We start from the raw sequence: 26,174 nt of genomic DNA, 5'->3' as shown, positions 1-26,174 counted from the left end.
AACCAGCCCCAGTACATGAAAGAATGCAAAATCTGTCTATACAAAAGCACACCGTTTTCAGTGATAAATATGAATATAAATATATAATATTATTCTAAGATATGTATTATTCCCCCTATAATTAGTACCACAGAAGTGAAAATTAGCAGCAAACTATTTGACAGCAATAAAATAAACTGTCACTACGAAAATCAACACCGTCTGTTGGCTTCTCCATCTCCTCTTGTCTGGCCCAGAAATGTCCTCTCAATCTGTTACTCGAGGCAAAGGCTCTCTTCAAATGCCAAGAATCATATATGATTTACGCTTCATAAAATCTACTGCGCAGATCAAAAAAAAAAAAAAATAGCTCGCATGCATATACAACTGCTATCAACGACTTTAAAGCAGGGAAACAAAGGCGTGAGGTGTAATTACAGGAAACAAGAAACCTAATTGTAGGAAATATTGGAGGGTGAGGTTCACACACTGACAGATCAAGCAAATTCTACTGGGATGAAAAAATAAAAAAAAATAATTACAGGACTGGGCTATAAAGTGGATCAATGGAGAATAAGTGCTGGAGTACTGGCTGGATAATAGCTTCAGCATTCTGTCCTTGACTCAAACAATGGTTGCTCTTCACGTCTTATTGAAGGGCTTCACCATGGTAACACACTGATGGTGGATGTAGTGGCAGGGGCTCTCCGCCTGCTAAATAATTACGCGTTTGCTTTATTGTGTAAAACGAGAGGGGGAAAAAAGGGTCATCAAAATATCCAATCCCACGTTAAACTCATAAACCCAACTTTATTTATTTTGAACCTCGATGCCTCTATGTCCCCATACAATACATTCAGTATATACATTTGGCCATGAGGGACTGTACAGATATGTCGTAGTAGTGCATACATACGTGCCACGAAAATGTACACAGAGGAGACTCATACATGCCACTTTACCACAGTAAAGTGATACACAAGATACGCGCGGGGCAAGTCAATGGCTGATGGCTGCTTACACCAGTACGTACACACACACACACACACACACACACACACACACACACACACACACACACACACACACACACACACAAGCTTTAAGACACTTCTGAGGGAGGAGAAGGGTTCTTTCAGGTTCTCGTAATAGAAATATTTGAATGGGAAGAGTGTGTCCGCTGACTGCAGAACCCCCTCCCCCCTCCTCCCCCCCTCCAAACCCTTCCAGTCTCTCCCTTCTTCCCCTACATGTCTCCCGTTTCCCCCTTATTTCCTCCAGAGCTAAGGCCTCTCTCTCTCTCTCTCTCTCTCTCTAGGCAGTGTGCCCATCATACACAGGCTCTCTCTCTCTCGTAGTAGAGTAGCACTCATCAGCAGCAGCAACTAAATAAAGAGCCTCTACTGGCAACTTTTCATCTACCCAACAGTGAACATTCAGAACATAAAGGATACATCACACATATAGTTTATTTTTATTTTTTTTAAAATTTGCATTTCTTCTTAGGATAACTGCTCTCAAGAAAACACATAGGTCCACGTCGACAACATCCGATTCCTCAGTAAAGCTGCGGATGCCACGAGGAGACAACCCTCACGTGACATACTGACCTCACGACAGCGACGTCTGTCTGCTCACTTACTGCACCAGCAAAATAAACTTCTCAATACATCCCACTTAAAAGTTTTTTTTTTTTTTTTTTTAACTAAAAATGTCACTGTTGATTACGTCTCCTCCCGGCGGACATTTTGTACCATCACATTTGTCACAAATGTTAGTTGGAGGCACGCACTCCTGTCGTTTTCCCTTCATTAACTGCAGTTTAAGAGTTGCATAGCACACAGCGGATATATAGTCAAAGCCAACATGTTATCCGACTTTGAAAGCCGGTATCACGGCAAAGCATGTCATGTACACACCGGTCCACCAGAGGGAAGCGTGTCAGCGTCACGTACTTTAGGAAAACAAAACCACGATTAGGGTCCGGAAAAACAAACCTTGGTTCGGCTGACAGAAAAAAAAACACGTGGTTACGGTTTCAAACCAACATTTCAATAAAAAAACGCCCCTGGGCTTCAACGTTCGTGACTTTCGACACCTAACCTCCTCTCCTGCCTTCTTACTGCCTTCGTACTTCGTCTCAATACCTCCATCGAGTGATGTTTTCTCACATGACCTTTGTCACATGACCTGCTTCTCACGTCTGAACAACACCAGGCGTGTCAACAACACGCTTCCCTTTAGTGGACGGGCGTGTGCATTACACACTTTGCTGCGACACAGGGCTGGACTTTATATGTACAGTGGTCACGCTCGATAAAGTCAGTTTCTAATTCCTAGTGTCAGTCATTTTCAGCTTGGACCAAAGGCTTCCCCACAAAATGTTCATTTTCTTTTACTTTGTACTCATCAAACCACTGAACTCTACAACTCATAGGATTGATAAAGGTTTCCTCTGAAGAATGTAGTTTGATCATACATGCGATACCAAGTCTTATTCGACTAACTTCACGGTGCGGCTTCCTCTGGCTGTAATAGGTTGGTAATATTACATGCTGCAGGCTGAAGTATCATTGGCTCCGTTAGAATAAACTGCAGCGTCATTCCTATGAGTTGATAAAATCACATCTGGTTCATTAGGGAATACATGAAGAAAAAAGTCACAAGACGAATTCTACTTTTTAAAGTTCAGGGGAGGATAAAAAAAAAAAAAAAAAAAGAAAAGCCGGCAGCCAAAAAAAAAAGGTTCGATCTGTAGCTGCGAGCAGGAACCAGCAGGGTTAGAAAACACACACACACACACACACACACACACACACACCAACTCTGAAGGTCTGCACACATTCTCATACAATTACCGTACACAGGAACATGTTGCACACATGCATACTCGCTCTCGTTCACACATGTATGGATGTCTGGAGATTTGAATGTGAAGTAGAAGCGTGACAGGTTGAAGGTAGGTGTTTATCTGGTCTGGATAGGCTTCACTGTGATCGATGTTGGAGGGTGGGTGGGGGGTGGGGGTGGGGGGTGTACGTGTGCGCCATCGTCTCTCTCACACGATGGCCGATTTGACAACCCCGGAGATGCAGCGACTCGTGTCTCGGAGTCAGGCTGCCGACGCAAACGTGCATTAAGCAGAACTGGAAACGAGAAAAAAAAAAAAGGCAAAGCACCACAGCAAAAAGAGGCCGGAGTAGTCCGCAAAAAGACACGATCACATCGGCACATAACGATGAGGGCGAGGGGGGCGGGGGGGGGGGGGGCAATCACAGAAGAGCAACACATCAGTAATAATCAGCCCGGAATAAATTACAGTCACAGAACAATCGTCAAAAGCAGAACTGGAAATCAGCTGATCTAGTGGACTGATTTGACCCATGCATTATAAGGCATTAACCAAACATTTGTTACTGACATTACACAGTATTATAATAGTGACTATACATACAGTTGCTGATCTGAAAAAAGTGTTTTCATTTAAAAAAAAAAAAAAAAAAAAAATCTTAGATTAACCGTATTCAAAAAACATATTCCTAAAACCACTGATGCAATTTTAAGGGAATTGGGAATGTCGAAGGGAGAGCAGATCGATGTCTGCACTCCCATTGTACCTATTGATCTGCAGATGGGCGAATGAAATTGATTTTCTGAGGTAGACAATGCAGGCATATTTCATTCTCCCAATGCAAAGCCATTCTAAGCAGGGGCGGCGGGGGGGTAATTTGGTCCACTCGGACAGGCTCGGGTCTCTAGCCTCAGCCAATTGTACTGCGTCGGACGGGTCGACCCATCCATCACGCTCTCCTGCCTGTCTCAACACTACAGTACTTACACTGTCACTGCTGTTATACACCCACTCAGTGATGGATAGCAGACAACATGCGTTATGACAAGATAGAGAGATCAGTCTACGCAGATCACAGGCCCGTTGTTTCCGCGCAGCTGGGGACGCACCATTCATACACGGCCAGTTTATTCAATATCCTGGCCGCAGTATGAGGCCCGCGTGGACAATATCGCTCCACATGCGTCATTAATGTTGCTTCCCTTACACAGTGCTTACAATCTTCAAGTCCCCGTTGAAATACGATTACAGTTTCAACAGAGCCGAACCAAAAGAGAAAGTCAAACAAACATTTCATACATCATTGTCATGATGAGCACTCACAGGACAAAGGTACAATGATAAAAATGTGAATCCCAGTGGCAAATGTTATGTTGTACCTTTCTTTTGCTTTGAGTGTTAACTGCTATTGGTAATCAGCTCAACAATCAATTAAATGATGTTATCAGATAGTCAGTTTCTCACGTAAGAAGTGGATATCTGTTATAAATACAAATAAAATACAATAAAATAATAATAAAAAAAATTAAAAAAAAACCTTCTGCAACATTGAGTCTGTATGTATGAGATAGAATGCAATAGGCCTTCAAAACAGGTCTGGGATCTGTCGGCCAGTGAGGTGAGTCCGGATCAGCAGTTTGGGAACGCCGCCATTCATCTTCCCGTGAGCCCGGCGGGTCGCGTCCACAGGGACGGGCAGCGGGAAGCCTCAAGGTGGCCTAGTGGGCGCTGCAGGGCGCCTCGCGGGGTGAGCCGGAGCACTATAGTGTCCTGATGGCTACAGGGTAGAGCAGGGACATGTGTTCGGCACCTTTGATGGGCAGCTTGCGGCTGGAGTAGAAGTGGATTATCTCGGACACGCTGTCGAAAGGGCAGCCGTTCTGGCCCAGGATGTACTTGCTCTCCTTCGTCCGCGACAGCTTCATGTGCATGAAGCCCTGGCTGCTCCTGGAGACAGAGGGGACGGACAGAGGAAAGGTTTAGCCCAATCAAAATGGGAATAACAATGACACGCGGACGTTTCGCAGGCAGAATGCTTACCGTCGTAACTGCCTTAAATCAGGATGTTAGCATGCAAACGTGTTCCTTTGGAACGGCAGGGGGTCACCGAAGTCTTTGCAGGTCATCATAAAGTGTATATCATGACACGACCGAGACATTTCACTCAAAACCACAAGTGGTAGCTTTATGGTAGCTCTAATTGACCAAGTCAACGTGGAGGTATTTTACGAGATAAGTGGAAAAAAAAATCTGACGAGATGGAATCACCAAAGTCACAAGGAATCATCTCCTTGGCAACACTGACATTTGTACCAAAGTTTGTGGCAATCTATCAAACAGTTTTAAAGATACTTGAGTGCGGACCAAAGTGGTGGATTGACTGACTGGAAGACAGACCGACACTGCCGTCCCTAGAGCCGCACCGCCAGCACGGCAAAAAAAAACAAAACACAAAAAAACCCGACTTTAATCCAAAAAGTATGCAAAAAGCCTGAATAGTCTCAGCAGGTCGCCACTCCTTGACAGCCCCTTTTTCTAAATCTCCTCCCGCAGGAGGAGCTCCCCACAGTACGTGGCAATGTTCTGAAAGCTGGATTACCTCTGATAACTTTGGAGCCGTCTGGGGAGGAGACTAAAAGGCAGGTTGCTTAAGGTGCTGGGCTTCGCATGCGGCGCATAAGGACGAGGCTAATGAACCCTCAGGATAATTCACTTAAGCTATAGCAATAAATGCACAGCAAATTAAAAGCTCCCCGTGTTTCAAGGAGCCCTTCGATCAATACAATTTACCGCTTGCCAGTAATCTTCTGCTTTGAAATAGATTTGTTTTGCTTTGTTTGGAGTTGTTAAGTGATGCAACAGTAAGCTTTAGCGAGGAACTGATACAAAACTAATGTTCTCTACAGCCTGCTGTTAAATATAATCTTTTGATAATTTTATCTTTACAAAAAGCATTAGTATAATAGCTTTTTCAATCAGCAGCTAATGCTTCTTGCAAGTTATGATGGCTGTAGGCTCGAAGACTATGCACAGACATTATGGCCTGTCCTCAACTTAATGTGCACTGGTTGTTTCCAGTTCACTAAACTCCCCCCTATTCTACATTGTATCATATTAGTTGTTTTTTTTTTTCCCTTATCTGAAATGTAAATCCTGGTTGCTGGAATGAAAACAATGTTGCAGTGGAGGAAAGAAAACAAAGCAAAAAATACCCCTAAGGATTACTACTTTTTTTTTTGTACTTCCAGTTGAGCTTGCTATGGGGAAGTTCCCGTAGATTTTGCCCTTAACAGGGGAAACTGGACTTTCTCTCTCGGAAAGAGCCTAACATGTCAAATAAAAGCACAAACGGACAACATGCTAATCAATCTAAAACAAAGCAGTAACCAATAGAGACGTCACCCATTTGCTTGTGAACCGCCGTTCTGAAACCTCAAGTTCGGCATTCCAGCCATCTGGCTTATCTTGGAGCCCATAGGTGACCATATTTGGACGAGCTGGGGACCAGCAAGTGGCGAATCTGACCCAACCTGAATGGGAACTCGAAGACACTACATCCGCCCTCCTACAGCAGAAACCTGACACCACCACAGGCCAGTCAGTCAAACAGACACACCTCTCAAGCATCGCACTTTTTCTACGCCTAATATCTAATTAATGATGTAATTATTTTCAGGAGGACCACCAAAAATAAATAAATAATAAGAAGTGACTTTCATGAATAACCCTATAATGACCTGTAGAAAAAAATAAAATAAAGAATGTATTGACTTGGTATTTCATGACAGAAGTTGAATGGGAATGTATGAAGTGGCCCTTGATGGTATTGCAGTTTAAGGCACTTCAGCTTCGGTCCCATTTTTCAGATCCCATAGCTACGTCTATACTCTTACATACAGTCTATGATCTCAACATCAGACCTGCCCTCAGACCACATCCCCTGATTCTCCTGCCCCACTCTGAACGGTCCCAGCTCAAACACCCGTGGACCCCCTCGGCCCTGAAAATCAAGCTCCTCGCCCACTTCCGTAAAAGACGTGGCAGACATAAGACAAAACTCCGTGCAGCTCTCAGTGAACTGCAAGCAGTGAAGACACAACTTGCCAACAACAAAGGTGAAACAAAAACACGAGTTGGGATTTCTAAAAGGAACTGAAGTGGAAATGGAACAGGTTGAGCTGACACGGCTGATGATATTGTCATGATTCAAATCAGGATTACTATTTTTCACGAACTCATTTGGTAAGTATGAGAGCGGTGTATGTGTGTATTTACGGAGGCAGTCAGTGTTATTTGCACTTTGCATTCTGTGCGTGACTCTCGTGAGGACTGCAGGGTAAGTCTATGAGATATTATTTATTCTATCAACAAAACTGGGATGTTATTCTGACAGCGACAGGCATAAGCAGCATTTCTGTTTTGATAAGATACAGTGTAAGCACAGCGGCCACGGCTGTTAATGAGGTTTACAACCTCTGTCAAGTGTATTTGTTTCTATTACTGACTATTACAAGGTTTCATAAATAGACGGGCAGACATATGAAGCCATGAACAAAATCTACGTTTTTAAGGCAGGTGAATGTATCCCCACTGTAAATATAAGCACATATTTGCACTGAGGTCCATTATCTGAGCTGAACAGGAGCAAGAACTTCGCTTTAGGCGCCTTAAACGTAAGGTAACGCAAGTCCATTCTTCACTTATCTCGTAATTGCATGTGTAAAGCCAGCGGATGTGTTCTCTCCCCGAAGCACAGCGAGAAACCAGAACAAAGATAACACAGATGAAAAAAATAAAAGAAGCAGAGAATGTACAGGGTTCAATTTAGGGACACCCATCAAGGGTACGAATACATTTAAAGGGAGAGATTATTCTTCATTTCAACAGATGAGACCAAGCGCTGCTTTTAGGATTTGCATGAGTGGCATTATTAAAGATAAGAGAGAAAAAGAAAGAAAGTTGTGGAATCCTACGCACTTCAGTTGGCATGTGATGCAGAATTTTTGAAATAATTCAATGAAAGCAGGCATATTTTTATGGATGAGCTGAGGTAGAACACTGCAGATTTTTTTTTTTAGCTATAAAACCGAAGTAAACAACTATCAGACTACTTCACGGCTGCGCCTCTGACCTCAATGTTTGAGCATGTCATTAACGAGTTCATCATGATTTGAGGAGAGCAGGACACATTTCCCTTGCCACAGGTCTCTACAATTCTGTGCTTCTGAAATGGGTGCCAGGTGAGCTCATTTACAAAAAAAAAAAAAAATTACAAAAAAAAAAATCTTCTGTGCAAAGTGCATTTGATGAATCTTCACATGGAGCGCTGGGTGAAAGGCATTAGGTTACACACAGCCACACTTAAAAAGGCAAACACATCAATAGCATCATTTTTAGATTCCCAGCTGATTTTCCCGTCGGCGTTCAGAGCGGCTTATCATGTTACAGTCCTGCAGAGACAGAAACCAGGACAACAGAGCAACACAGCTGGGTTATTGATAAAACTAATACTTTTTTTTTTTTTGTGGCGTTATCATACCCCTGTGTTTGTGGACTTTTTTTTGTCTAATCGGGATTAATCTCGCTGGGGAGGTCTGCTGTCTTCTTTATTGAGGTTTATGACTTTGATTTGAACCGAGTAGCACCCAGAGCAGGAACCTGCTTGACAGCAATCACGGCTTATCTCCACCTTCAGTATATTGGATTGCTTCATGAATGATGCTCTCAGGGTTATGAATCCATGGCACCAAAAAAGGAAAAAAAATCATCTGCCAAAAAGATAATGATCCTTGGCAGAAGCGATGACCTTTTTAAGCATAGCTGGGCATCAGATATCCCGTGTGCTCATTCTGTCATATGAGTACAAACTAAATGAACCTATGTGGGATAATCCCTGCCAATCCAAGTCAAAACTGTTTAAAGGTCCCATACTGAATAGATTCCGATTTTCATTTCTTTTTTGATTATATAGCAGCTTTAGGTGCTTTACAAACACTGGGAAAGTATCAAAACACTGGAGAAAATGCACATATTTTGAATAAAAAAATTGTGCCGTTTGGACATTTCTAAGTTTGTGATGTCACAAACTCACATTCATGTCATATGTCTGCCCTCAGAAGAGCCCACTGTCCAACCTTTTATGCTGAAGCGGTCACTTCGTTGCAGATCTCGGGAGCTACAAGAAGAACTATGGTTGGCCTGGCTGTGTGTCACTCAAAAAAGAGTCAACCAACCAGTAGAGAGGATCACTGATATTGGTGTTACTTCAGGATACAAAAACACACGCCCGTTCTTAGTAGAGCTTTAAACAGAGATGGGTTTTTGGTACATAAAACCACAAAAAATATCTTCTCATGACTATAAAGACTGCAAATAAAACATGGAAAAAGTGTAAAATATGGGCCCTTTAAAACCATATAGTTAGTGGTGTAAAGCAGACTATTACATTTATAATCCAATAAGGCTGATGGACCAACAAAAGCATAGATATTTGCCTCAGGTCTGTATTGGTTTTATGTCTCATCTGTGCCACATAAAGGAAAGCTTATCTATTGTGTGTAAACACGATCAAAACTACAAAGTGTCTTTGGAAAAGGTGTTAAATTGCAGATGTAAAGACTCTTTGGGGTTTTCTTGGCTATTTAGTTCCCCCCCCACGTCCACACTCTGGCACCAAACAGATTCTGCTGGATGGATTTTCTTCTTTTACTAACTATTTCTCTGCCCAGCCAGTGGAAACATGCTGTGCAGAGCTCTCATGAGGTGAGAAGCAGGATGACACTGTGCTCTGAGAGACTTCTGAAGGGTTTAATATGTGTCAAACATCTAAAAGTGTTTCTCTTCCACCTTGGCAAAACATGAAGAAGGGAGAAAAGAAGTGGTTGGGTAGCAGGTGAACAGAAAAAAGGGGTTAGGAGGGCAAAACGGACGGAAAATGATTTCTGTCAGGCCAGAGGACTCTTGAGGCGGGAGGTCTCGGCTACGCCCGTCTTTATCAATAATGCAATAGACATGCGTGACACCTCATGGCTTCATACATCTTTCAGCAACCTCAGACATGGATGATCTTCACCTTGGGTTTCCACTCATTTTCTATGGCAGCAGGGGAGGCTGGTGTGTGAGAGGAGGCTGTACTCAGAGAGTCACATCCGCCTGCCGAGTGGTGGCACCTGTCATTCTCACGAATCAGCACGCTGATCGTTTTCTAGGCTTGATGTGACAGACACCAAAGGCACAAGATGATGTTCTGTGAAACCCGGCAGCTGACTTGTGTGACGCATGCACGCACGCACGCACGCACGCACGCACGCACACACACACACACACACACACACACACACACACACACACACACACACACACACACACACACACACACACACACACACACACATACACATTTTCTAGCAAATGCTTTGACAGTTTTTGTTTCTTCTCCTGCAGGTGCTTTTCCTGCCAGCAATTCAGCTTGTAAACACAGTAAATTGTCAAAAATGTGCTGTTATTTCTATTTCAAAAATAATAAGTGAAAAGCATCATTAAAGCCAATCCATCAATTGTAAGGGAGTGGAATAATGGGGGGAACCATATTCTGCCCAACGTATAAGCAGATCAAGTGCCAACTTGGCTCAGGGCTCCCTTACATCCAGTTCTGCTTACGGTCTCAAAAAGCTTTAGGACTGTCTCAGGGGACAGAAGAGGCAAAGGGTATTTCTGCTGGCTAAATGTCCAGGCCACCGTATGTTACAGTTTAACTTCTTTGCACAGACAGTAACACCCTCCTCAGCGTGACCCTTCTCCTCTTCCTCCTCTGAGTGTGACAAACAGCCATTATGAGTGTCACAGAAGTCATCCAACAGCTTGCTTTTTGGTAAAAACAGGAGCCTTCAGAGAAGCACAGGGTCAGGAGATCAGAGGAAGGCCCACTGCTGCCCATTAGTAAAACATTTTACACACCGTACTCCGCTATCATCTGCTGCCATCGTGCAGCCCATTATTGAGCATCATCTGGTCATCTTTTGAGTGTGAATTTGTGTAATGAGACCATTTCTGAACTCAAAGGTTAAAAACATATTTTAACGTCACACTAAATCACAATTTAACTTTTCTTATAATTGCTCTTCTCCCTGTCTGTCTGTTTCTGTACTTTTCTAGTGCCTCCAGGTCCACTTTCCCCAAAACTTTTTACATTCACACAATCTAGCAATCAGCTATTTAATTTGTGGATAGAAAAACCCTGAGCATTAGGTAATCTCTTTTTCACCATAATAGAGAGATGGATGGATTCATTCTCCTGAAAATATCACCACAGGTTCATGTTCCAAAATTGGGTTGGTGCTTATTAGAGGTGCATTCATCAGATTATCTCCCGTCATTATTGCTGTCTATGTCACCATCATCCTACAGCAAAAACTTTTTGTTCTGGTGATGAGTCTAGTCCACTTGAGTTGATATTAATTTCATAATTACCTAATTTTAAAGTTCATCATTTAACAGTAGATCAAATATTCTGGTATTTGTACTTACCAGCTACATGTATGTATTCTCTTCGAGTACCCTATGAGTATTTTGAGTACTAAATGATGCATTTCTATCTGTGCTTATATTATTTTACAAATATCTATATCCCTTGTATTTCCAAGGAAAACACGACTGGCCTTCAAATCTTTCTTAGCATCTTCATATTCAATTATTTTTTTGTGGCAACTTTTTTCACCTTTTCTATATTGCCTTTAGGACTTTAATTACTATGCAACAATTCAAATTATTGCATCACGGTTGTTTGCCTCAGCCAACCAGTCAAGTTGCAGTTTACATCCATATATGTCCAGGTTAAATAATATGTATAGTGATGTCTTTGAAGGTTCCATGTATTGGCCTACAACTGGAAGCCATAGTGGGTATAGAAAAAAAAAAGGAGGTGGAAGAAAGTGAATACTAAAAAAACACATAACAAAATATACAATCAGGAACCATCTTAGAGTAATAAATGTATATTTTTTTAGCATATAAATGAGGGATCAAGCTTAAGCCCTTATAAATCAGCGACCCCTCGATGTATAAGAAAAAGAGCATCTCTAAATAAAACAATACTATAACAAGGAGCTGTGGAAGGGTATCAGACGAGGGCATCATGAACCACAGTTCAAAGATGTAGACAATCCTTCAAATATGGATGTTGCGCCAAAGAAGCTACACATTCTAAAACATGGATGCTTCCCACACATCTTTAACACAGCAGCACAGAAGATCTATGCAATCAGCAAAGTTTAAAGGTGGACACCCGAGATTAGTGTCACCAATTCAGTATCTGACCAAATGCAAAATATGCTCACAATCTCTGTTTCTATGTTATGGTGTAGAATAATGGTCAGAAAAGTGTTTTTGAAGAACATCAGTATGTTACAGTAAAATTTACTTTTGACCTTTCGGTAATAAAATGCCATCGCTTCATCATTTGATCCTGTTAGACATTTGAGTGAAATCTTGTCATAATTAGACCATGAATTCTTCAGTTATGGCCACAAAAGTGTTTGGTGAGGTTACAGTGACCTTTGACCACCAAAATCAAATCAGTTCATTCTTGAGTGAAAAAGTGGCACCTTTAAAAAAAAAAAAAAAAATCCCTCAAGGCCTTCCTGAGATATTGCATTCATGAGGATGGGATGGATGGAAGATTGACAACCCGACAACAAAATGTCTCTGACAACATGGCATTTTATCTTTTGTTTCCAGTTATTAAATAAGTTATTACCACTGTTATGGGGATCTAGTGTAATTTATTTTCCCTGTTTGAATATCATAGTCATGCTTGGGCTACATGCGCGTGACAAGTTATATTGCTGAGTCCGTCATGGACATGTGGACAGTCCAACACAGCATATGTGTTATAAAATGTGGATGTTTAGTACTCAACAAGTGAGAGACACATTTAGTCTCTCTGGTTTGCAGTCAGTCAGAGCGGCAGTGAAGCAGATCAGCATCCGAGGAGTCTGCAAGTCTTTTCGTCAGTCAGTAAGGCAGATAAAGAAGCAGTCACACAAGCATAAGCAGATGATCAGTCAGTGGGACACAGTTAGATAGACAGTCAGCTACAGCAGCATGAAGAGAATTGGAGGACCAGAGGACAGAATTATATTTCACTTCCAAGACATATAAGCCTCCAGCAAGATGAGCGCCACTGTAATAACAATGGCTAATCAATGTCTCTCCATATGAGAGTTTCATCTCATCTGAAGGTCGTCACAGAGTAGCGGACATTTTTCTAAATGTCATGTCATCGAGCCTTTCTTGTGATGTAAAATGGACCTATATAGAGTAATGTGATCTGTCAACATAGAGACTAGGATATCACAGGTGATAACTGAAGCTGGTTCTTAGACGGTTGCAAATTGCTGCTTATGTTTCTGACACCGTTGCCATGGCACCTGGTGGTGAAAATCATGAAAACAAACCCAGTAAAGCAGCACATTCCTGTCAGAGGAATGGGATGTGACTGCACTGCAGGCCTTGACGCTAAACTAACCTCTTCCAAATGTCAGACTAGACTAAACCAATCAGAGGGGCTCCTTTGAGCTCTCCGCTGGAAGCGGCAGGGGTCAGGGGGTCGACGATCAAAGGGCACCATTAACTGAGTTGTGGTCGCATCAGCAAATCAAGGAGTCGAGGCTATCGGAGGGTTTACCAGGGGGAGGTGGAGGACGAGCCGCGGGCAGGACGTACAGCAGGTGGGAGATAGAGGTCTGAAGGGTGAAAGTTATTACCATAGAGTAAAGGCAGAGCCAGAAGACGAACGGGGCACAGGTACACATGGACCTTCACATGTTACACTTGTCCAGCACATGTTCTCCACCAGTAAGCATGTGTAGCTGCTGTGACGCTTGTTGTTATTTATTCTGTGTACAAATCCTAGAAAATAAACCTGTCTGACTCGGAGAGACCTTTAATTCTCTGACACTGTTGCCCCAGCAGCATAGACTGAGCATTTGGAACTATATTTCCCCCCCCGGCTGTCATGTGCAACTGTGCATCTGATAATACAGTTTGTGGATTATTATTTTAGAGATGTAGAGCTGGGTATCGTTCAAACATTTCCAATAAATGTTCCCGAACTGATACCTTGACTTCGAAATCACTTACTGAATGGTACTTTTTTTTGTACCAATTTTATAAAACCCAGTTTAATAAAAAGAAAATTACACATTATGGTACAAATTGTTAATTTGCATGCAGTTTAGAGGGGGAGAGTGTAACCCAAGTTTGTTTTCCGTAGCTATCATTAAATACAGGTCATCGTCAGACATTATAATTTACTGATCTTCCATAAAAGTCTCATGTGGTATCAGTAGATGCCAGCTAGCTAACCGCACTCAGAAAAATGTACAGTTACTGCAGTGTACAAAAGTGACACAGGTGTGTGACCAAAACTTAGCTTGAAAAGAGTAAATTAAGGTGTTCTAATGTAAGACTAAGTTCAAACTGTCATTCTATCGACATAAGTGGGCCGCCTAAGTAAAGACTATATATAGTAAATGCAGTAGCTCACTGATATTGCTGAAATTTACAACTAAACGTCACAAAAGTTATGGCTTTTAAAAGGGATTAAAATTTGAGATTGAATGACGAGGCATTTTCTGATAATAGATAGAAACGAATCAATTCAGTTGGTGCCATAAAGTATTGAAGTTCGTTACCCCGCCCTAAAGAGAAGAGAACGCTGTCCTTACTTGAGAGAGAGGGAGTAGTCGTTCTTGCTGGTCTCGCTGTTTCTCACAAGGTAGCTGGCCTCCTTACACAGCCTGAGCAGGGACTCTGCGTCTGTTCGGCTGATGGCTCCATGGTACCAACTACAGTGAACAACAGGAAATAGGAGTGAGAAGGACGGAGGAACAGAGGAATGGTAAGTACACAGACATGAAAGCAAGGGGTCAAACCTGATTATGAATATAAAACAAACAAAACTGGAGTATTTGAAATAAAATGTAGTCATAACACAGTGACACCAAGAACCGACTCACAACTGGCTTTCCAGGGGCATGGAGGGGTCAATCCGTTCCCCGAGAGAGGAGCTGCAGTGCTCCAGCGAAGACATTTTGGTGTTGACCAGACAGCCGCTGGAGTGTCGCTGCAGCGGCCGAGTTTTGCCCTCTTTGGTGGGCGACATTCGAGACTTCTCCACACCATCAAACTGGACTGTAATTGAGAAAAGTACAGCTGAAAATATTTTATTCTGAAAGGACATATTTGATATTATAAAACCATTTACAGCTCTATATTACTGTATATACACTTCCACTAGACGTCAGATTAGGACAACTTAAAATAGCTAGTGTGCTTAGAAGGAGGTAGATATTTGTAAAGGTTATGACATAGATTGGTCTGCTCGATAAGATCGTGCGATGTGCGAGAACAGAAATCCTCACACACACACACACACACACACACACACACACACACACACACACACACACACACACACACACACACACACACACACAGGGTCACTTTGTGTAACTCATCCAACTGAAGGACGTGTACACAGTGGAAGAGGCATAAATCAGTCCATCCCCAACGTGTACACATTCCAGCGAGGGAAAATACACACAAAGACAAACTTCCTCCAAAAGGTTCAAACAACCACTTGTGTCTATAAATACAACCATATATCAAACAGTGTGAGAAAGCATGTACACTATTTCAAGTACACACAAATGTGCAAACAAGCACTCCTGGAAAATGACACACACACATGCACGCGCGCGCACGCACATGCACACGCACACACACACACACACACACACACACACACACACAAGTTGTGCAAGTTAAACATTAAACCGGCATTTCAAACTCTCACGGTTGACTGTGGACATGACGAGCTCTCTTGGCTACCTTACAGGGAAGTGTTTGATGGTGTGTGGGTGTGTGTGTGTGTGTGTGTGGGGGGGGGGGGGGGCTGCTTGAGGTGAGGAGGTCACTGAGCGTCTTCACAGCCAATCAGCACCAAGAAAAGGCACTTAGATTTATTTTAAAAAGTTAACATGAGAACAAAGGGGAAGATAATATTCAATTCCCTTTCATTTGTACGAAAGGGAATTTGCACTTCTGGCAAAGGTTACAGACGCCGGACACTGGAGGTTGGTTGGAGTAGTGGTCATCTGTGTATGTGTGTGTGTTTTAGCTGTTTTTCCTCAGTCATCCATCACTGTAATTGATATCGAAACCCCTCTAGCTTTGGGGAAAAAAACTATTTAGAGCCACTGACACGCTTCTCAAGCAATAACAGAGAAGTAGCTTCCTCCGTCAACCGTATGACAAGCTTTAGCTGGAGATTGTTGGCCGCTTGATCAACACATCAAAGCCGAGCCTCTGATGGAAGGGGTTAATGAAGTATGAAACTCACAACCACGAGACGGTGTCCGTCTTTTCTGCTCTCTGTCAGCAATGACCAGTCTTGCATTTAGTGTTTAATTACCCAGGCTGAACATGGCAGGCAGTGTACAGACAGAAAGGCACTGTGATCTTAACAACATGTCGATGGAGGCCAACCTCACATCTGTCTAGACTCTGCATTCCATCAGAGGATTGCATTACACTTTACAGTCTGTGAGATCGCCAAGTGCTCCTGTATCACATTGAGGTGAAGGCCTGACAGTTTAAATGAATCGGTTTACGCTACAGGAGACAATACCAGGTCAACACATTTTAGTAAGCTGGTGGAAACAAACATATGACCCTCTGCAACTGGAAATAAAACACTAAATACAAATGGTAACAGTCAGTAATAGTGCCAACAGCATTGAGATGATATTGCGTTATGGTACATTTACTCAGGTACTGTATTCAAGTTTTAAAGTACGTAATAGTCTGAAGATTTTAATCTTGTGCTACTTTATATCTCACCCCTACTACATTTCAGACATAAATAAGATATGTTTACTTTTCAGAATGGCATACAGAAATGGGATGAGGTCATAAAATGCAATAAAAGTGTTACAGATTAAACTACTGGTACCCAATTTATAGTTATATTGTAACTCCTGAGACAAAAACACTATCTAGTTAGGGGCCATTGTCACACGTAAAATTCTGCAATCTTTCAAAGATTGGGGAAAGGCAATAATTGTATTTTTCATATTTACTACCCCATTATTCGTCTGACAACCTTACGGATTAATTTTGCAACCCTTTAAAGGGACCCCCGGCCCCAGTTTTGGAACCACATGATAAAACAGCCTAAATGTATGTAAATTAATTAAAACTATAGCGCCAGCTCAGTAAACAGTAAAATACTATTTAAATATTGTTGCATCAGTATTACCAATCTAATAACCTAGATAATAATATATCAGTCACAGGGCAGATCAATTAGTATTTATTGATTCTTGTAATGGAGTATTTTTACAATGTATTAGTACTTGTTTCTTAAAATAAAGGATCTGAGTATTTCTTCTACCACTGCCTGTTGAGGAAAATGATCCAACAGCAAGTCAGGCTGTCGAGACAGATTGCTGTTGTTTCAGCTCTGACCACCAGGGGCTCCTCTTCACCTCCACACTCGCCTCCAGGTTGAACTCGGTGGCCTTGAGCTCACTGATGCGTTTCCCTAAACATGAACTCATGGAAATGATTATTCCAAATGACTCTGATTGTTATCTTGGCCTCTGCACTTCTGTTCGTTATAGGGCTGCAGCCCGGTCTTAAAATGACAGCCAAATTGCACTGCTGCATGACAGCTGGGTAAATTGTGGGTCTAACCTCAGACCCGTGGAGGAGTAGGAGCTGCAGCTCCACTTCCTCTGGTCTGATGTCCGGACTACGGGCATGATGCTCCTGTGTTGCATCCAAGTCCAATGAAAGATATTACTAGTTATCCAATCTTTCATAGACTCCATTTGAACCACATACTTACTGCTGGGAATCCAATGCGAGCCAGATGAATATACAGTATATGTGTATGGGTGAGAAATAGCGTTTCCATGGGAACTGACCAAGGGGACACAGGAGATGCATGTTTGCTCCACTCAGCCGCTGTCAACGCTGACAGATCACAACATGAAGACGCAGCCAATTGCTCTCTCTCCTTTGCTTTCAATTTCTCTCTTCCTGTTTGCATATGTCCGGCCCTTCCTCTTCCCCTCTCTTTTGATCTTTGCTTCTCACAGACTCTGGCCCCATCTCTCCGACTCTCTCTGCCTTTTTCTCTGTGCTCTCTTGCTTGTCAGGGATAAAAACAAGATTGCGGAGGAATGTCTCCAAAAAAAAGAAAAAAAGAAAAGGACAGACAGACCAATAACAGCTTTGATCTGTTATCTCTGATGGCCCTAATGGAGGGCTGGAATTCACTGATTATGTCTGTTCCTACAACTAAATCGTTAAACTCTATCTACTTATATTTTGAGTCCATATATACAGCAGATTAGACTTTGAAAATTGTAGAATGTATTTTTACATTTGCCTGTGATCTAAAAATAATGGTATCTGCTATTGTGGCAAAATAATGAATGCTGCCATCTTGGCGTTCCGCACTCGGTCCATCTCTGTATTGTGTCTACAGCCCACTCAGCCATCCGCCTGACCTCAGCTCTTTACATTTCCTCCATTCTCCCGGTGCCCACACTAATTCCTCCTCTAGCCCAGATCCAACAATCAGTGCTTTATTTGACCTTGATTAAACTGGGTTTTTTTTTTCCTCCACTGCCAAGAAAAGGGTTGAATAGCTATTCTCAGTGGAGCTCACCCTGTCAACCTTTCCCGTCAGACCTTGAGACTTCTCCGCAGGCAGAGTGCATAGTTCTACAAGAGTAGCGAATTACCCTGAAGAAAGAGCCTCCAAACTAAACAAAAAGCTATCATTTTTATTTGCTCGAGTGTGAACGGACTTGTGTCTGCTTTGTTTGCCAGCCGTCTCTCCAACACCAGCTTCAAAATGTTGTAGAATTATGTTTTAAGGCTGAATATCAGCAGGAGTGAGGCAAACCAATTCCCCTTTCATTCTCAGGAGCGCACAGTCCAAGACATGGCCGACAGGAGATTGACGAGAGGATTGGCTCACAGGGAAACAAAAGCCCTGAGAGGCAGCTTAAGAGGGACGAGAGGGCGCGCGCACACACATACACACGCACGCACACACACACACACACACACACACACGCACACACGCACACACGCACACACGCGTCTTCTCATAAACACACAAAGACGAGTACGAAAATGTGCAGGGGCATCTGTGTGCGTTATCAGTATTGTTGCTTGTAAAGCACAGCAAATGGAATCTGTGTATCAGATTGAACTGTCAGTCAGATGGTGATGGATGGCTGAAAGACCTGTCTCCTTCCGACACATAGTTTCCTTTAGAGAGCGCTGTAAAAAAAAACAGAGGGTGACCGGGAGGGTGAGAGTGTGAGAATGTGACCTGATTGGCTAGGACACAAATAAACAGAAATGTCAAAAGGACATTTCCATGATTGCCCTGCAACCAATCCACAGGAAAGATCTCTGCGTTGTATCACAGCAGAGCAACGCAAAGCTCAGCATGACAGAAAACAACACCACAAACAAGAATCTTAAATTTAAAAAAAAATCCATTAAATGGAACAATAACCGTGTCAAGAGCTGCACTATCCAAAGCGAAAAGTTCAACGAGCACCAAAAGTGCAGTAACATTCATCGCTGAGGACTCTGTGAAACCTGACTACTCTTCCCCCTCTGCACACACTCCTGCGCACAGTCCTCTCATTAAGCTAGCTAATTAGTTCTCATTTACTAATGATACTCCTATCCAAAAAGATGACTAGTCTGAGGGGCGAAGTGTGTCATCGACTGCTGTATTGTGCGGTGAAAATTAAGTTTCCCAGCTTGGACGTGTGAAACAATTAACAGGTCTGCATCTCATTAGGATGCACTGCACACTGCCCGGCGTAGTCTGATAGTCTGGGAACTGGTAGCTTTACTTTTATGTTGCTATTAATTATATGCACTGGGAACTCAAAAAATGATTTGTTGGATGGCTTTTAATAATATATTTTTAGAGCCCCACTGCTGCTGCTGAATCTGTAAATTTAATCTCTGATGATTTTCCACCATTGAGGAATTCACGCTCTTCTTTTATATAAATGTTGAAATAAACCTCGAATTAGGTTTTCCGAGACAAAGGAATGACCCCCCCCCCTCCCAAAGTGTCAGCGAGTGAATGTATGTCCAATTAAATCTTTTAATTTAACTTAGTTTATTTCCTTTTGTCTTCTTAGATTAGAGGAAGGTGTGAGAAATGCTTCAAAGTGTGGATAATTAATTCCTGCCAAAAAACAAAGGCAGAGAGCTCTTTATTGTACTCCGACAAAAGTGCCAGCCATTAATATGCAGATGTAATATCTGCTTTGCCAATCTGCATTTCAGATTTGATAATGAGGTTGAATTGATAAGGCACATTTACCTGAACTGTCTTAGAACAAACCATAACAGCCTTTTAAACACACATACAGACCCCGAGCTCTTTACTCGGGCTGAGCCGGTCCAAAGTGTGTTAGTAACCGAGTGTGTAACGGATGACTAATGTCGTGGTGTGTGACTGAGGGTCTGCCTGTATGCCGAGGTCAAGAGAGTGCATTGTAACTGTATTCACAGGGGTTGTGGAGGCCATCACCCCCCCTTGTGTCTGCCACAGGGACCTTTGACCCCAAAGATGTAGAGTGGGGCCATACTGGCTGAGACAGAGGGGGGATCACTTTACAGCTGGACGCCAATCTTAAACCCGCTCACATCACAGAGGGAACCAGAACCTTTCCCATGGATTTATGGACATAAATCAACTCCTTGCCCTGTCCTCGCCTGCAACACACAGTGGTGTCCTCTTACATGGCCTCACTCTAAGTCTTCCCACTCTGCCAGGGGAAATCCCATTCCTGGCATTAGTTCTGCTACATGTCTGTCTTTTCCCTGGATAATTACAGCAGTCAAGAGTGTGAGTGCGCGCAGGCTTCAGAATCAACTAATGGCCCTCTTGGTTAAAAATAGGTGAATTACTCGTCCGGCATGACACTAAATATGGCAGTAAGTCAAGAACTAGAATCGGCTAAAATGAGTTTGAGTTTTTTTAATTAATGTAAGCCACTTGCAGAGAACACCAGGCCGTAGGGACATCTGGGATGGTTATGAGTATGTTGACAAGAGGAAATGGGGGTCACAGCAAATGGCAATTACGCATGCAGAAGGCAGTTCTGCACAATTAAAACTAATGAGCCTTCAGCCTAAAACCTGCACAAGAGTTAGTGATTTTCTGCCACATGTAATCCAGATGGAAAAGTGCAGTCATTACTGAGCTAATACCTAAAGTCATATTATTCAGTGCCTCTCAAAGATGTGAACTCTTTAAGTAAGTCATCGCTGACTGGAAAATTTAAGACTAACATTATCCTACCCTGTCCTACTGGATAGATGCTATGTTTTTCTAGTTGTTATATAATTCCCTCCTAAAAGTTCAGGACAGCCACAGAAATGGAAACGTAAAAATACAAATATTAAATATGTCCCACTTAAATACGACACACACACACTCTTATGTTTTAACTGTTCCTTAATGAAACTAGATTGGATCGATGGACAGACAGATGGATGGACAGACTGGTGGACAGGGAGATGGGTGGATGGAGGGTTAATCGATGGGAAAGACGCTGGACAATGTGAACACCAACACCCACCATGGTGGTGCTGGTCACAGCTCGTCTGTCCTGGCGAGGGCTGAGCTGTCTGGGAAGGAGACTCTATCTCCTCCACCAGGGGAGGGCTGGTGTTGAGTTGGCCGACAGGAGGGGGCCATGGTAGGTCCTTGATCACTTTAATCTCTACTGCAAGTGTCCACCAGAGGAGAGATGGAGGGAAAGAGAAGGACAGCAACGAGAGGCAGAAATGGACAACGACAGGGAGTGGAGGAAAGGGAAGTCATGACAGAGGAAAAAGAGAAAAGGTAGAAGGCGTAAGTGAGAAATGCTGTTGATAAGAGCAAAAGATCACAGCCTTGATGTAGAGAGCTGGTTTACACTGTGATCCGAGAATCAGCAGCAGCTGTGGACTTGAAAAGGAAGGAATACAACAGGACTGAAAAGAAAGTCAAGTTAGTTCTAAAAGTCGGGCTGAATTTTAAAGCCACTTCAGTTCAACTTGAATACACAGATTGCCGAGAGGACATTAAGGTGAAAAAAAGAGATCTACAAGATTTCTCGATAAGTCCATTTAATAATGGACTCAAATTCAGCCACTCCAGCCCCACTGGCCCTAACTTAACGAATCCAAGCTCACGCCTGAATAACTTTAGTCACACCTTGACAGAGATGCACTCGAAACACGCAAAACAAAGTTCTGAGATTTATATTCACAAGATTTAAATACATGATGTGTTTTATGACATACTAGAATAAAGTGGCAGGCCAAATTAACACAATGCTGTGTTCTAAAAATGTAAACTATAATATAAAAACCTGCCTTAAGATCCAGACGCTCACTGATACGGTACTTCAGAATACACTTTGCTGTTATTTCTAATGATGAATTTGAAGAAGAAAAAAAAAGACCTCAGGCCTCTATGAAACGATGAACAACAATTTGGAGAACATTTGTCGCTGAAACGTACCTCAGAGTAATCTATCTCGGCGGTGGACACTAACCCTTTAAATAATGTATGCCCTGTGTCCGGCCGGGATATTAGCAGGCTTAATCGAACGCTCCAACAGCAGCACATCTGCTTCTATATGGGGCGACATGTTAAATAGCTGAGGATAATTAATAAATGAGGAGAGGGGGATGCTTTTTCTTCATCAGAGAACAAAAACAACATTAGAAGCCGAGGCTAAAAGATAAATGTAGTCCACCTGTAATAGCGTTTGAAAGCTAATATATATTCCTCTTTATGTATCTATATAATATCTATATAATCATATATATATATATGTGTAATCATATATGATTCTGTGGCTGACTCTTACGTAAATTTTCAGACAGATCTTCCAGCAATAACATTTTAAGTACGACAAGGAAACAATCTAATGTCAATGGTCGTGGTGTTGGAGAGTTAGGGTTAGGGAAAGTAGTATAAAAGAAGAGAAAGTTATTGTGCTTTCATCTGCCTAACTGCTACTTTTAGCAGTCTGTGTCTTTCAACGCAAATCCAGAGGCATCAAAATCAGCAATGATTCTTTTATGCTCCTACAAGAGGAAGCAGAAAAAAAAACCATTCAAGTAATTTATGGGTTTATGGGGATTAAATAATCCCCAAAACTCCATCTCCTTTATCAAATTCAAACGCATTCAGTGAATGAAGTTGAGGTGAAAGTCTGGTGTAACATTGGCGGGAAACGCCCTCAGTGGTAGCGTTCACTTCTATCCATCAAAGTGCCCTGAAATCATCAATGTGACAGTTATACGGCACATCATCCGGCACATCAGTCATGTAAGGGCGATGACAGCCTTTTGTGACTCAGGAGGACATGGGCCAATAGGAGGAGGATGGATTGATTGATGTAAATCAGATATAGACTGCATTATACAGGCCTTCTATGTGACATGTCAAAAAGAGTGTGGCAGGGGGGGGATTTAGGCTTTGTAGTTTTGGCCACTGTTGCGTTGGTTAAAGTAACATTTATTGTGGCTCGACTGTACTGTATGTTAAGATTGTTAATAAGGCCGGTTTTGCCAGCAAGTATTTCTTGAAGGAAAGCAATTATTTTGTTACAGTAGAGTAATAATTTGACACCATTCATCTAAAAAAGAAAAGGAAAAAAGAAGCTGCCCAAGATAAAGAGGATGCAGCTGAACCATTAGTGTGTCACTGTCTTTTATAGGCTGGTATACAGGCAATACATGAAAAGACATAGGTCATTGTATATCTTTTCATCACATACATCATGCGCATCCTCCATCAGAGGATGCACATGATGTTATGGACTTGTCTATCTTCCACCCTGCGAGGAATTGAGGCCCGGTGGTGGTAGAGGACATGCTAATGAGAGGCAATATCTGCAAGCTAGATGAAGGGGGGAAACTGGAGAATATTCAAGCAATTAAATAGCTGGGCCTGCAGTGTCAGGGGGCTAATCTAGAGAAAGGTGGCTGGAAGGTGGAGCTGCTCACCGTCTCTCCTGATGAGTGAGGTATAGTGTGGCGGTGGAATGGAGACAGAAGGTCAAAAACTTGGCGAGATAATATAACTTCCTCTACTTTGGGGTGAAGTAGGGGACTCTCTTCCTATGAGATTAAAAGCCTAATGCTCATTTCACATTGCAGATTAGCGTGTAATTGTTTGGGGCGCAGAAGGCTGCCTGCTCTCTGCAGCCTCACTGTGGGGACAAGGAAATGATTTGGGCGAGCGTGGCTCAGACTCACTCGGTTGCACCGTTGAATAATAGAATTTAGCACTGTGAAAATTAAGAAAAATTGATTTAATAGCCAGGTGTGGTTGTATTTTTTTTTTTTTTTTTTTAATTAAAACTCTGGGGGCCTCATCTTCAAAAAAATGCAAAAGTGTTGCCAAGTCCCGAGGTCGCCGCCACTTCTGGATGCCATGTTGCTGCATAGATGAGTGCATCTTTACACCTTGGAGCTTTCATTCAAATTCATTGACAAAATAAAATTCAGGATGAAAGCGACAACAGCGCTCATACAGACACACAACAGTTGATTTACACGTGAAGGCTTATCACATTGCAATAGACTTTTTCACACATCTGCCTCAATCCCACTCAATCCTCTGTGAAAAACAGGGCTAAATAAACCTGTTTACAGCTCTGCTGGCTGATGCAGGTATATCAGCTCTGTGGGTGGTTTGTTGTCGTCCGTGTGAATTACAGGTTAAGTGCTTTATGTTAATCACACTCCCCATAGTGTTTAAATAATTTGTGTTTGTTTATGTCAGGTATATTGCATGTATTTTCATGCTTGTGCAATTGAGATAGTTGCTGTCAAAATATACAATCCGAAAATTTGAAGCACCATTAACCTTTTTAGAGGCAACAGTGTGATTGTATTTTTCTTCCTTGAATAAAACGAAAAGAATGCAGAGCCAAATGACTATTTCTGAAGGACGTAAACATGTCCAATCTTCTTTGTCATCTAATCTGATTGTATTTGGATCAATATGCCATTTCTAATCTGCATAATCCTCAACTCCTATTAGTAGACAACACCTCCTGTTGATAGAGGAAAGGAGGCTAATAACGATTCTCAATCGACAAAGCACCTGTCGCTCATGCACAATAGTGGCCATGTTAGCAATTTGAATAGGAAAATCTGAAAACAGCCTCATGGGTCCATGCCCATGTCCTACATGCTTTGTGGTTTATTATTTGTTTCACATCTATATTGATGTTGCAGTTAATAATAATAATACAAAAAAAGCAGAATACTTGAACAACGGACAAGAGTCTCTTCTTTATCTGTGTTTTCCCTCCCTTTGTTCTTCCAGGAGCAGATCTATTTTTAAAGCCAGGTATTTGTTTACCCTGGCTTTTCATTAGCCCGTAGCATTTCATCACTGTAAACAGTGCAGCACCATAAATCACCAGCTATGCTCGTTTCCACCAACACCATTTAATTTAGTTCTGCTTAATTTGGTTGGCTAATTGCATGCATATTCAAAACAAGCTGGAAGATTGTGATGTTTATGCTGCACATTATGAGCAGAGGTGCTCAGAACACAAAACCAGCCTCTTCTGAGGACGCGTTTGTTCCATCGGCACTCAAATCATTACAGATAACAACTGTGTAATGCTCCAGGGGAACTGAAATGCCACCTCATAATTCTCCGCATACTGAATCCGTCAAATTATACGGTCCAGCTCTCTTTCAAAGCACCGATCTGTTTTGAAAGACCATGTGTTTGTGGTAAAAGAGAAAGTGGCACAGAATCTGGGTGATGGAGATGAGACAAGGCCTTTTCCCCTGCTCTTCCATACAGAGAGAAGGGAGGGATGGGTTACTGACGGCCGGCCCGAAGGTGCTTCCATGGGGGCTTGCTGGCGGAGCTCTTCTTCTATACTTTGGGAGGACGGTTTACCGCGCTGTTGTGTGGCGCCAATGTGTGCGAGTGAAGATAAGACCCGTGGCAGCGCTCTGTGGAAGACGGCAGGACATATTTGAGCCTCATGAAAGAGGGCTGCCAGAAAGGTTATCAGCAGGGTGTTGCAGCAGAGGCCAGGAGGACAAGACGGGGTTGTAGATTGACAGACAGCGCTGGGGGAAATCGGATCAGCCGAGCAGAGAGAAGGAGAACCGAAGCACCCACAAAACAGCTGGCTTGCACCCTGCTGCAAGTCATCAGCGCGGGTCTGTAACTGAATCAATTATTTATTTTAGG

At 42.5% G+C, this 26,174-nt stretch overlaps 1 protein-coding gene across 4 annotated transcripts in view; it reads right to left on the bottom strand.

Moving 5' to 3' along the window:
• Positions 1–764: 764 nt before the first annotated feature.
• The window catches only part of LOC138212788 (SH2 domain-containing adapter protein F-like), a 104,733-nt gene continuing 79,323 nt past the window's right edge, over positions 765–26,174 (bottom strand). Inside the window, exons 4-7 of one of the 4 annotated variants that reach the window (XM_069173343.1) lie at positions 21,529–21,675; positions 14,848–15,022; positions 14,557–14,676; positions 765–4,777 (exon numbers count right to left, since the gene is read on the bottom strand). In XM_069173343.1, coding sequence (XP_069029444.1) covers positions 4,591–4,777; positions 14,557–14,676; positions 14,848–15,022; positions 21,529–21,675 — 629 coding nt within the window. In that variant the 3' untranslated portion in view covers positions 765–4,590. Of the gene's footprint in view, positions 4,778–14,556; positions 14,677–14,843; positions 15,023–21,528; positions 21,676–26,174 lie in introns of those variants that run through there. The other 3 variants (XM_069173345.1, XM_069173346.1, XM_069173347.1) reach the window with 3 other exon arrangements.

The sequence above is a fragment of the Embiotoca jacksoni genome, unplaced genomic scaffold (assembly GCF_022577435.1).
Source record: "Embiotoca jacksoni isolate LCO1_2020_lvr unplaced genomic scaffold, fEmbJac1.0.p SCAF_6, whole genome shotgun sequence".
NCBI lineage: Eukaryota > Metazoa > Chordata > Actinopteri > Embiotocidae > Embiotoca > Embiotoca jacksoni.
The sequence above is the reverse complement of the archived record's forward strand: the minus strand, read 5'-3'. Positions and strand labels throughout refer to the sequence as shown.